The following is a 13,722-nucleotide window of genomic DNA, read 5'->3' on the forward strand; positions in this document are numbered from 1 at the left end:
CGGCGTCCGAGACTTTCGAACAGCAACTATTTCTTCTGCCATACTTGTCCAGAATCTAGTTGGCACAGGTTTATTTCTTACCTGGTGGCTCGATAGATATGGGAGTTCATCTCTTCAGTGTGGCAAATGGTGACTGGACACACTTTGTCACCCAGGCAATGGGTATTTGGACATGATCAGCCCGGGGGAAACAATCAGCAACATGAGGTCTTCTTTGTTTTCTTTTGATGGTTGGGTCTTTGGCATAATTGGCTCATGCGAAATGCTTTCATCTTTGATTCACAATTAGCCTATCACGGGTGAAAGGTCATGTCCAACGTGTTTGCTTTGGCAAGTTTCTTCTTTGATTGATGCACATGTTATCACCAGGGCGCAGGCTGACCCTTGGTTACATGCTTTTCGTACAGTGGGCATGCCTCATGTGGCCTTTTAGTGTGTGGGGTCTGACGGCCTCTATGTACACGTTTGTATAGCTGGTCATGCAACCTTTGCTTTGTATTACATTTTCGTAATCTAATCAATCAACCATTACGAAAAAAAAAGAGAGAAGAAAGAAAGAAAGTTGTATTAACGTTTACAAAAGGCCAAAATGACCTATGAGACCAAAAGGTTACATCATGTCCATGAAATTCATCATCATGGGTACTAAAAATAATAATCAAAGAAAGTAATAAGAGCTGAAATGTCAGATCTGATCCCAAAACAAAAAGTGTGCAGCTCTCATATCACCCTAAAATATCCTGCATAGGATGCTGCAACATTGCACCCAATGTAGTAAAGCTGGGCCGGTGGGAGAAAGTCCTGTGGTGGTGGTGGGAGACGATGGCTCTGATTCTCCTGTAGTGATGCGGGCGTGGGCAGGGACCACAAGGTCGAGGGCATCGGGCTTTGCATAGCTCAATGGCTCTGTCTAGTGTCACTCCGCTCGGCCGGCTCCCATAGCAACCTGAAGGTCGGGTGTAGTGGGTGAATCTACCCTCGTCATTCTAGTCTCTGAAGAAGTCAGTGAGAGCTCTCTGTCTTGGTCCTCTGGCGGGTATCGCTGGTCTAGGCCGCAAAAGGGACGCCTTGTGTGTGCGAAGCTCCAAGAGGAAAAGTGCCAAGCATTTCTGGTCTGGGAAATCCATGATCTTGGAAAGTGGTCCAAATCCATCTCGGAAGAGGCAGTGGAACCTCCCCCTGATCTCATAGTATACTGGGCATTTGCATACATAATGGGTCTCTGTCTCAACCTCTGTGTGACAAAGCTGACAGATCGTGTCCTTTGGTGCAGCTACCCTTGTCCCATATCTGGCTGTCTCCACTCTCAACTTATGGGATGAGGTGCGGATCTGTCCAATCGCACATCGCACCCCAAATGACAGATGTGTGTCCATGTAGTGCGGGTGCGTGATGAAGCTGTCCTTTGTTAGGCGAAGAAAATGGTCCCTGTAAAAGGCCATCTTCGTCCCAAGGGGCTGGACGGGTGGGTGCCAAGTCCTCTGAGTATCGAGTCTCACGATGTCCTTCTTGATGACCTTTGTGCGGCACCTCTATGCTATACTGGAACGAAAGGAGTGCCTCCATCTGCATGCCATGCATAGCAAACCAAGTGCTCACTTGGGCATACGAACACTACGTGTCTCTGTCTAGTGCTAGTTGTCTCAAAGATTCTAGGGCGAGCCTGAGGTATCTGTCTAGTATGCCACTGTTTGGAAAATAGCTTGCGTTACGATCGGTGCAGCCCCTATCTCCGCCCGCACAATCTCGTGTGGCATTGATCGCTTACTTCTAATCATGCATGAGATCATCATTACTAGTGGCCTCTCCATCGGCTTCCACACATCATATACATCCTTTGTGTCTGTCTCAGCTGGCTCATTCCTCTGTCTCCTCTTGTGGTATAAATTAGGACCCCAAATGGTAGCTCTATATAGTAGTGCGGGTGTGACTAGTGTGTCAAATAGCCAGAGCTGCATCCTCGGCTCCTAAAACTGTATCTGTGAGCACTGCCTCTCAAGTGAGCCCAAGGTTGCATAGCCGCGCATCAATTTGGTTTCGGGTGCCATCCGCATAGAGAAACACGGCCTAGTAAAAGTGATCCCAAGGTATACATAAGAGGTCACATGCTCTACTAGCTCCCCACTATATGTAAACAATTTTGCAGATCTACGTATCCACTGTGAGGAGGTGTTAAAGATCATAACCTTGGTCTTCCTAGGGTTTACGGTGAGGTCCCGATCCTCACAAAAGGCATGTAATGCATCCAAGTGTCTCTGCAGCCCCTGTGGTGAGTGAGAAAAGAGGACAATGTCATCTGTATACAATAGAATGGGTATCAAAACTCCTGCCAAAAGTGCTCCTGGACCTCCTTGTTTGTCTATGTAGTTAGACACCTCATCAATGTAGAGCCCAAATAAAGTGGGAGATAAGGGACAGCAGTGTCTCACCCCGATAGTGCTATGTATGTCCTCTGATCCCCCCCCGGGGCCCGCACTCTGCCAATGACAGACTCATAGAGTGTGAGGATCCCCCAAAGCATCTCTGTCGGTGCTCCCATGTCCTGCAGTCTCCTCATCAATCTGGCCTGTGGGACTGTGTCAAAAGCCTTGTGGAAATCATGTTTCGTGCTATAGACTCAGAGGCTAGTAAGCGTGGATCAGAGGCCAGTGAGCTTGGCACAACAGGCTTATAGGCTCAACAAGCGTGTCTCAGACTCCAGAGGCTTAACAAGCATGGATGCGTAGAGACTCAGGTCTAGGGAACAGGTGCCAAAAGAGCTTGACCATCACGACTTTCACTCACATCAGTCCCTGACAAAGTCAACAACAACCCCCCCCCCCTGACCTAAACATGGATAAATTGAAATACTGGAGTCTTTTATAACACAAGGCGGTACAAACACATGAAAACTGACATACATGACGAACACTTATTAGAAATCTTTTTCGGGAGACAACCTGGGTGGAGGACCCATATCACTTACTCACATAAAAACATAGATATGTATGGGAGATAAGATCCCGCTCCTCGAACAAATGTAGGTGATGAATCTTCTTCCGGTGGCATTGCCATGTAGTCAACACCTGGGGCACTCTGAGGCCAGGACAAATAACCCGGAATCGCACCCACTATGTGGATGTCCTCCTCTTTGTTCTAGAAGAAGCTAGTGATGGCTGGCGAGGGAGGGGACAGGGTGGTTGGGGCTTAAGCTCTCTCAAGAATGTGTCCTTGTGCCCGTGGAGCTCGATCAGGAAGAGCCCTAGGTAGCACTGGTCCAAGAAGTCAATGATCCTGGAAAGTGGGTGAAACCCCTCATGGAACTGACAGTGAAACCGCCCACGGATCTCATAGTATATTGGGCAGCGTGTTTTATGTCAGCATTGGTGTCAAAAAGTGGTCGATAATCTCTCGTGTGTGGTTATTAGAAGGTTTGTTACTCTATGGACAGATATTTGGTTTGAACTAGTCTTGGTTTACAAAAGCTCGATGTCATTTCTCTGACTGAAACAACTTGCTGAATGCAGGTGATGAAGATACAAATGGTCATGTTGACAACTTTTGTTGCTTTGTGAAACCTGGTGTAGTGATGCTTGCCTGGACAGATGACAAGAATGATCCTCAATATCAGCGCTCCATGGATGCATACAACATTTTGGTTAAAAGCAGAGATGCGAAAGGGCGCTCTTTGCAAATAATCAAGCTACATGTACCGGGCCCACTTTACATGACAGAAGAAGAGGCTAGTGGAGTAGTTGTAAGTAATCTCCTTTACACTCTTGATTTTTCTTGAATATATAGATTTCTATAGAGTAAATAGCACTTTGTATGACTATGAAAAGGACATAATTCTGAATAATTCAAACCTTTTTTATTATGTATTTTATATGCATGTTTGTTTTTGTGTGTGTGTGTAATGTCTATGGAAAATCCAAACTGATAAAAAAGCACTCTGCCTTCTGAAATTTGAGCTGGTATGCTCTCCTAAAATGCATGGAGGACTCAACATCCTGAACATTCACTATCACCTGATTGCGAGGAAAGTTACCATGCTCCATACTTTCGCTGCCCAAATGCAACCATTGACAAAAGTGTTGGCTGCATAGTTGTTAGGCGTTTCATGAAACACGTTTGAAACGTTTCACAGCCTGGCAGGCATTTCAAAAACGTTTCATTGGGGGGGGGAAAGGCTGGGGTTTGGGGTACATGTTGCAAAAAATAGGAGATACGAAAGTTTTATGCATAAAAAACACCCAGGCAACCAACAAAGTATGGATAAATGTTTAAAACAAAAACAATATGATGTATCATCATGTATCTTGATTCTTGCAGCCTACTTAGTACTTACTACTGCTTGCTACTTGCAAGCTGCAAGTGAACATTGAGTGACCAATGATTGTTGAAACTTGAGAAGAGAGAAAATCAATTAAAAGGATAGATGATAGATGACATACAATTCTGCAAAAGTGCTTTCAAAACTCAAATGGCACTAAGTCCAAAAGACTCCAATACAAATGTCTCATGAATCATGATAAGTAAGATGTCCAACTGGCAACTGTCAACAAAAACTGAAAAGACCAATACAAAAACCATGGAGTGTAAAAAGAGTCAAAAGAGTGAAGTTTAGAGTCTAGACTAGAGGCAACAAATAGTAAAAAGCCTCAATAGTCAAGACTCATCATCATCATCAGCAGCAATATCATCTCCCTCCTCTGATGAGTGTGAATCTGTATCAGAAGGAGATGATGCCTCAATATCAGCCTCTAAAGCTGCAGCACTCGTAGAAGCTCCATCCACCGATGACTGTGCTCGTGTCACACGAGTTGGTGCCAACAACTCCTCGTAAAGCATGGCATAGATGTCGCGCTCCTCTGCAGGAATGTCCTTCACTTTCTCAATGTCGAAATTGTCGACATTGACTTGGCGCGGCTCGATGGGATTGCCTCGCTGCTCAAGTAGATGGAGGTTGCAATGGCAAAAGACCAAGTGTTCTAGCTGAGCAATGGACAATCTGTTCCTCTTGTTTGTATGGAAGAGGGCCCATGTGCTCCAATTCCTCTCACAAGGACTGGAGCTACAATCCTGTGAGAGAATCCGCAATGCAAGGCGTTTCTGTCATGAAGAGGACATAAATAGTATTTAGAAACTTTAGATAGCCTACTTCGGAACTTCCGCTTCAGTGTTTACAAAGTAGTAAAGTACTTACCAGAGTAGGAGTGTGTGTCCCATATTTCTCCCACCAGGAGACTGGACGAAGCTCTCTCTCGCGAAGTTTTGCAGTTTCTCTCCCAAAAGTAAAACCCCCATTGCGAAACACTAGAAGCTCGTCCTCAAGTTGCCTCAAGAGTGCAAGGTCACCTCTTGTCCATCTCTAGATGTACTCCTGCCAACCCTCTTCCAACTCCTCATTGTTATATTGCTCCTCATTCCGCCAAAGAGGGTGCAGTATATGGGCAACCGCATGGATTGGTCTGTGAAACCAATCCCATCTACGGTTCCAAACCTCTCTGATGTCCTAGACCCTATCAAAGTCTATTATAAGTAGCAATGAGCACCACATGGCACCATGTACGAAATAAATTGAACAAAGCAAGTAGCAGATCTATACCTCGCAGTAGGTAGCATAGTGTTGTGGTCAAGTGCCTCTCCAATGCGGTCTGTGAACTCGTATAAAAGTCCAAGGGTGCTGCCCTCCAGATCTGTTATGCGGAGAACACTATAAATGGGCTGAGTTGCCTTCACAAGTGCCTTGGCTTCATCCCACCAATTCTCTCACATGACTGTGCGCACAAAAGCCAATGCCTTGGGTTGCTCCCGATCCTCCCATGCCATCCACTCTTGTGGCACAACTGTGCGGAGTAGTCCCAATTGGACTCTCACTAGCCTCTCAACCACAATAAACATGTAAGCAAACCTAGTCTTTGAGGGCTTTAGCAGCTCCAAATCACTATGGGCACAATACATGGCAAGGACCTTTGGTCTCTTGGTGACAAACTTTACCAAGCTCTGAGATGTGTTGAAGATGTCGGAAATCCACCCCACTTTGGCGACATCCTCTATCAAGAGGTCCAAGCTATGGGCTGCACATGGTGTCCACACAGTCTGTGGGAACTCATCCTCCAACATTCTGCCCATAGACACAATTTGATCCATTGTCTATGATCACTTGTACTATATTTTGAGGGCCAATCTCTAATAAAGCTTGGTGCAAATGTCCCCAAATGAAAGTGTGTGTCACAACTGTCCTTGGAACCGAAGCATCAATGGCACGCAAGAGCATTGTGCCCTTACAAGAGGACACTAAGATGTTGTAGACATTCCTCTTGCGCATATCTGTCCAGCTATCACATAAAATTGTACAACCATACTTTTGCCAAGTTTCCTTGAGAGACTCCATCTCTAATTGCACACTAGTTTTCTCATTTTTTAAGTGTGGAGCGTAAAGACTCGTAAGATGGGCCCTCCCACTCATACCCAATGTGGCTAATAGCTCTCATGGCCTTCTTCCAGCGTGGGGTACGCAAAATGTGAAATGACAAAGCGCATTGAATAAACAACTTTGTTATCTCACGGGTACCCTCAACGATAGCTTGCTTGTGAAACCTTGCTTTGAGGCTTGCCCTCTTCAAAGTAGGCTTGGTGGGCAAGGAAGACGTGAGGGCTCGAGGGGCGGAGCTAGACCCAACACCAATGGTGTTGGAACTAGGCATCAACCTGACTCTGCATATCGGGAACCTCTTCCATCTTGGCCCTTTTGCTTTCATCCTTTGAATCATCTTGGGTATCATCACCACCACCCACCATTCCTTGCATAGCCTCTTGTTCTCTCTTCCATGGTTGAAGAGAGGCTTTCAAATCTGCAGGGACACTAGGACACGGACCAATCCCTTTCCCCTTCAATCCTGAGAAATGGGCCTTATCTTGAGTGTAGAACCACTTGATACTTTGTCACAGTGCTTGCATTTCTATTTTTCTGTGCCTGAACCCCCATATCTGCCAACGGGGGTTACATGGGTCCACGCAGTATCCCCTGCCCTCGGCATTTTGCCAAAAGGGGAGAGATTTGGGGCAAGCTGATGCAAAAATCCCAAATTTCAGAATCTGAAATTTACAAAGAAATTGCACAAAATCATAAAAATAGGAAGAAACCAACCTGAATAGCGGGCCACACAAGTCCCGACTCCTGGGGCTGAACCAGGGCACAACTCTCGAGGAAAACCCAAGTGTGAGGGTACAGATGAAGATGGCGCATCAAACGAAAAGATATTATACTTGGCAGGTACAATTTTAATGTAGGGCACATTTTTTATTCATAAAAAAAAAGAGTACTTTGAAACTCATTTCAAACGCATTTCATATGTTTTGAAACGCGTTTCATGGCAACTATGGTTGGCTGAAATGTGCACCAAGGTGCAGATTGATGCATTTGGCAACTGGGAGACCATGATATGGAACTTTATCACGGGCTGTTTCAAAGGTACAATTCTTGGAAGCCCTTTTTCCAACCGTCTGATCACAGACTGGCAAGAGATCCTGCAATATATGTGGTGGTCGGGGAGACCTCCTCAGGAGGGCAACAACATGGCATTGAAAGTGTGCATTGGAGTCGTATGTTTCAAACGCCCCTTGCAGTGGCTGAACCCAAAAAAGCATACTTTCTTGCTTGTAAAGGAGTCAAACATTTGCAGGATGTTATACAACCTGATGGTTCTTTTATGTCTTTTCCGTTGGCCAATAGGCGCTATGGTTTGGGTATGCACTCCCGGCCGATTTGGCATAGACTACGAGAGTTGCTTCAACCCTTCCTGCCTCCCCCCATGCTAGAGATGCAGAATCGTCTGGATGATTGGAAACTGGATCGGCAAGAGAGTGGTTACACTGCCATTCTTATGAAGGAAATAACAGCAACAAAGGCCTATAGGCTATTGATTCCCCCACCGTGGATAAAGCAACGTGCCAATCAGCTTTGGAGACTTGATAAACCTCTCAGATGCTGGACTCGGTGCCTACACTGTATATGGAAGAATGGTCTTCCTTTGAAGCAAAAAGTTTCATGTGGCGTCGTCTGCTAAGGGTTGTTACTGGTGGGGATGACATTGGCAAAACGACGCATTGCATTGTCGCATCGTGTGCATTGCTCCTACTGCAGTCACACCTATCATGGCAGTGTTCGGTTACCAGGCAATTCATTGCGGTATTGTCGACATGCCTGCAGATTCGTTTCCCATCAAAACGTTTCTTGAAGCAATTTTGGCTCTTTGGGAAGTTTCCCTCATCGCTGGACGTATATGCCCCTTTCTTTGCTTGGGTCAGATTTACTGCCTTTTGGACTATTTGGCATGATAGGAATCATTAGACCTTCATGCATGCCCCCTTAGATACGTATGCATTTTTCAGGCATTCGCTGCATACCTCTCTATATGATGCCTATCATATAAGAGACAGTTCTCTGCATATCTTAGAAGTGTTTTCCCACTATTTCTAGCTTCCATCCACTGTGGGTGGTAGCAGTTCTACATTAAGTTAATTAAAATCAGTGGTTTCACTAAAAAAAAGAAGTGTGTGTGCGCGCGCACGAGGTCGTGTCTGTGCGCGTATTTGTGTGAGAAGAGAGAAAGGGCCGTCAACTGTTCCTGCTGTGGTGGGTGTGGAGTGAGACGAATGTTGCCTGTTGCTGCTAGAGAGAGGGCCATCGCTTGTTTCTTGCAAAGGGCCGTCACTTGTTCTTTCTTCTTGTGGGCCGTTGCTTATTCTTGTAGGCCGTTGCCTCTTCTTGCTGGCTGTCGCCTTTCACTGCTACTACTTTTGCAGCTATTCCCTCTTGCTTGCCTGTTGGCTGTCAATATTGTTCATAGCTATTGCCGCTGCTTCTGATCAACCCCAAGGCTTGTGTGGGTAATTGCACCATATGGCATGCTCGTTCAACTCTATTTAATGCATATCACACTATAGGCATATCTGCAGCTTCTCCACGTCACACCCATCCTTTGCCCCTTGGGAGGTCACCTCTCTCTCTATACATTTGACCTAATAGAAGTAGTGGATTTTACAAAAAGAAAAGAAAAGTGTGTACTACTATTTGACCTATGGTGATTCTATGCAAATTTGAAAAGAAAAATCATTTAAAAAATAGAGAGATAGCAGATCATCTTTTCAAGGAAATTATTAACAAAAATAAAATGGCAAGGAACTATATATTGACTTACAAAGCTCTATCTTGAGGGTCATTTTGATTTTCTCAAAGCAAATGATAAAAGTAATGATTTGTATACTTGTATGTGTAGCTCCCTTTCTCCTTATGATGATTCCCCTTCTTGATTGATTGTGTGACGTACTCGTTTTGATGTTGCTTTCATTTACACACTTTAAAAAAATGTAAAAAATCATTACCAAGGAGCAATGCACATGGGGAGGATGTACTTCAAGGAGAATGAAGAAAGCTAGAAACAGTGGAAGAAGACCTCAAACTGTCGGGTATCAATAGCCTCTAGCTGTCGACAATCATGTAGGGGCTGGTGAAGATTGGCTCAAAAGAAAGCATGAGCATCTAGAGAAGGTTGTCGAAACATAGTATGGTTCCTAGCCTTCCAAATAGTCCAGAGTGCCCAATATCTCATTGAGATTATGAAAGTGTCAAATCCAGCCATGCAAGATAGCAAAACACCAAAAATCGAAAAGATTTTTCCTCCTTTGAAGGATGGAAAACGTCCTTGGAGATTGTGAGTCAGTGCTTGCAAGAAAGTCATGGACTCCATGCAATGCCAAAGAAGATGCAGAACAGACTCTGGATGTCGTCCACATCCACATCATCTATCACTGGAGATATGTCGTTTTGCCAGAAAAATGGGAACTGGAAGTATTCCCACAAGGCAGCTCCATAAGAATAGACGCTATTTGAGAAGTAGCTTACAACCCTAGATTAGTCGAAGCCTTTGTTTCCTTCATTTAGTATTCTTATGCATTCCCCATGAAGTATTAGCATGAGACTGGATCCACGGGGAAGGACGCAACAAGTTGTACACATTACTTGCCAAAAGTGCATCCAATCAAAGAGGACTGGTATGACCAATAAGTTGTCAATCATGAAGTCTGTCCTGAGGATCATCCAGGGGTGGGATGGGTTACAACAATGTAGTAACAGGTTTCCCACACTCGCATGTGATGCAGACCCAAGTTATGTTTCGGACAAGCTTGTGAGAAAGTCAACACATATCCCTCATCTGTTATGACATCCGCCATAGTGTTAACTCCTGTATCGCAAGTGGTTGAGGAAACACCTAAGACCAATGAATACTTTCTAATCGAAGAGAATCCCCAATCAGTGCATCTCTACCATGCCAATGAATAGAAGACAAGGCTAATTTCCAATCACAAAGAAGGGAAGATGCATAAGGGCATCCCGAAATGTTTCCTTCAAATTTACTAAGCACTACTTCCCTCTGAGAAATGTGCCAGCTCTAGTCTCATGGCTGCCGAAGTTGAAAAAAAGTGGGAATCATGGTGGCCTTTCTTGCCAAGAGATGATAACATAGATCAAGTACATTTAGTCCACCATGCATTTTAGGTGTGCAGACCAAAGATCATCTCAGAAGATGCAATGCTCTCGTATGATGCTTGGTTTTCCACAACAATTCCAAGGGATTAGACATAAAAGTATCAATATCAGTTTTATGCCAAATTAACAATGGCAAGTAAGATTGCACATAGTCCAGAATGATCAATTGAACAATCTTGAGATGCACAAAGGCCAGCTTCCAATATGCTAACTTGGCCTTCAATTTGTTCAATACCCAATGAATGGTATCGTGCGTAGACATATACCATGTCAATGGATATCCCAAATGTCTAACTAGGTGGCTTGGTGAAATAATTTGTCCTGGCCATAACAGTGCATGGCAGTCACAAGAAGTCAACAGAAGCGGTTTAGACTTACGAAAGTTGATATAAGTCGAGTCACAAGAAGTCAACAGAAGCAGTTTAGACTTAGGAAAGTTGATATAAGTTGAGCTGCTTTACCAAATAATTCCAAAGTTCTTATGATGCACTTGAGATCATTTGGATCATTTTTATGCACGAACAAAGAATCATCTGCATAGGCTTGCCTTGGCCACAAAATGCGAACCATTGGGTAACTACAGACCATGTAATTGCGCGTATGCAGTCAAGACATCCATATACATCAAAAGTGGATGTGTGGCAATCGCATACAGTAATGCACTAAGAGGGCAACCTTGACGCACAGATTTTTGCAATGTCCCCTTTGCTGAGAGATCGTGACCCAAAACACACTGGGTAGTACTATCCTAATATAACCAAAAAATAGCTTGTCGCATTTTATGACCAAAGCCCATTACAGCCACGACCTCGGTCTTCAGCTATGTAGTCCCATTGAACTGTATCAAAGGCTTTTGCTACATCCACTTGCATATAACAAGGACATCTTGATAAGTATATTTGGCATATTCCATTGCTAGATATACGTTAGCAATATTATCCATAATTTGTCTATTTGCATTTGTTGCACAAAACGAAACCAAGCAGTGTCATTATTATCTAACAACTGAGCAGGAAGCGGAGAGATAGCATCATGTACTAAAGCTTTGAAAGCATTATGCGAGAGAGAACTATGATTTTTATTCACACACACACACACACACACACACACAGACACACACACACACACACACAAGGGAAAAAAGTGTCTGCGTAGACCTTTGGCCTGGTTTAGTACTGTGATTGATAGTTTTTGTTGCAATCAATTGGCTTAGGGTATCCTAACACACTGACATCTGGGGCTATGTTGGCTTCAGGTTGGTGATGGGAAACCAAGATTAGCAGGTACACGCCTGGCTGCATCTTATGTAAACTTTTTTCTGGTCAACAAAGGTTTAGTGGCACCCTCTTTTGGAGACGAACAGCGAGATAAGGAAGCCTTCGAGGTTCTCAGTGCTTCCTTTCCCGATCGCAAGGTAAGATATATCTTGTTAGTACTGCAAGGTTATGTCTTGGCTTTTGCTTGGTTGTTGGTTTGACCCAATGTCTCAACACCTGCTCCAGGTTGTTATGGTCAGTGGCAGAGAGCTTGTACTTGGTGGTGGCAACATTCACTGCATTACTCAGCAACAACCCACATGAATTGGTATTTAGAAAAGTTTGGGGATGTATTGGAGGCCAAGCACTAATCATGAAATTATGTCCTGAATTCTTTTCGAACCCTTTTGAGGAATGAATGGCATTGAATATCTAGGATATTTATCCATCAAGGAAACACTTCTTTACACACACAGGAATGTATCAGACATTACTAGACGTCTATGCAGGATCTTTAAAGATCTTATTTTACATCCTTCTTGTTGTTCACTATGAGGCCAGTATGTTAGCATAGCTTACCTATGATTGCTCGGTATTTATTCTGTTAAGCTGCACAAGTTACTGTTGAACAAGGTTGAAGAGAAATATTTGATCACAACGTTAAAAAAAAAATGGCAAGGGCATGTAGAGAAGTTTAACAGTTAAAATGCACCTCACATAAAAGAAAAGGCACCTCGTTTGTGTCCCCAGCTGTGTAGCCAAGTTGGTAAGGTGTTTCAAGTTCAAATCCCGAGGCGGGTGCTTGAGTTCAAACCCTGTCGGCTGTATCTGTTGAATGTGGTGTTGCTTATCCCTGAATAAATACAAAATAAGAAGGACAAAGAGAATGATTGCACTACGAACAAGAAGGCAAAAACAATGGACACTGAGTCCAGTGTTCAAGCCTTGCAACAAACTGCTTTATTACACAACTAATAAAGCTGCTGAATAAGGCCTATGTGCATGTTGCCATCATATTTTTGGTTAGTATTTATTAGTTGGTCAAGCAATCTTAGGAGCTCTATTGCCTTATGCAGGGGATGCGAAAGTGAAGGAGACATAGAGTGATCACTTTCGAGAGCAGAGCTAAGCTGTGAGGAAGATCAAAGCCATAGAATATAAGAAAGAGAGTCCTATTCGCGATATATTAAGAGAAAAGAAACGGAAGTCATGACACGCTAGCATGGATATAGAGAGAAACTAGATCACGTGGAAATTGTATCGTGTTTGGAGAGAGCTTGCAATCATTTTTGATGCATTTCCATGTAATGAGCTACAAGGGCTCATATGCTCACTATCTTATTAGACAATTGTATTGTGTTAGAAGAGAGCTTGCAATCACTTTTGATGTATAACCTTCTAATGAGCTGTAAGGGCTCATATGCTCAAATGCTCACTATCTTATTGGACACATCTCAAGCATTGAAAAGCTTATGTTAACGGAATGGGTAAATAGATTTTACCTACACAACCTATACACTACACACCAAATCATGTCTCTTTGTGGGTACAAGTAGACCCCTGGCTGGGCCCACTCGCCATTGTTGGTTGAGCTCATTCAACAGTGATACACCTATTTCCTTAATTGTCGTTTCTTCTACATGTGTTCCCTCCATTTCAACTTGAGGTGGCCTAGATGATGAGAGTGCAAAGAAGACTTTAATGGAGTGGTGCCAGTCAATTGTGTGTGTGAAATGGCTTCCATCACATAATCATGTAGCTCAATTGCTAACTTGCTACATTGATCAAAGAACTGGGATTAGTGTACAAATGGTCATGAAGCTAAACATCCTTCAATCCAAGAGAAAACATGGTAGCACCTGTTTATTTTCTCGCATTTCTTACACGTTAAATTTAGATATGTATATGAACTATCAAGTCTCAAATTAATTC

General features: G+C 43.7%; 1 protein-coding gene across 5 annotated transcripts in view; it reads left to right on the forward strand.

The window, feature by feature from the left end:
* EMB1873 (porphyromonas-type peptidyl-arginine deiminase family protein) overlaps nt 1-13,240 on the forward strand; it is a 112,747-nt gene extending 99,507 nt beyond the window's left edge. For 4 of the 5 annotated variants that reach the window (XM_086803223.1, XM_086803222.1, XM_086803219.1 and 1 more), the window contains 3 exons: nt 3,507-3,736; nt 11,790-11,948; nt 12,037-12,321. In XM_086803223.1, coding sequence (XP_086659349.1) covers nt 3,507-3,736; nt 11,790-11,948; nt 12,037-12,114 — 467 coding nt within the window. In that variant the 3' untranslated portion in view covers nt 12,115-12,321. Of the gene's footprint in view, nt 1-3,506; nt 3,737-11,789; nt 11,949-12,036; nt 12,322-12,866 lie in introns of those variants that run through there. The other variant, XM_086803220.1, reaches the window with a different exon arrangement.
* Nucleotides 13,241-13,722: the final 482 nt, after the last annotated feature.

This window comes from Cibotium barometz, chromosome 9 (genome assembly GCF_041138505.1).
Source record: "Cibotium barometz isolate CiBa-2024 chromosome 9, ASM4113850v1, whole genome shotgun sequence".
In the NCBI taxonomy this organism is placed as follows: Eukaryota; Viridiplantae; Streptophyta; class Polypodiopsida; order Cyatheales; family Cibotiaceae; genus Cibotium; species Cibotium barometz.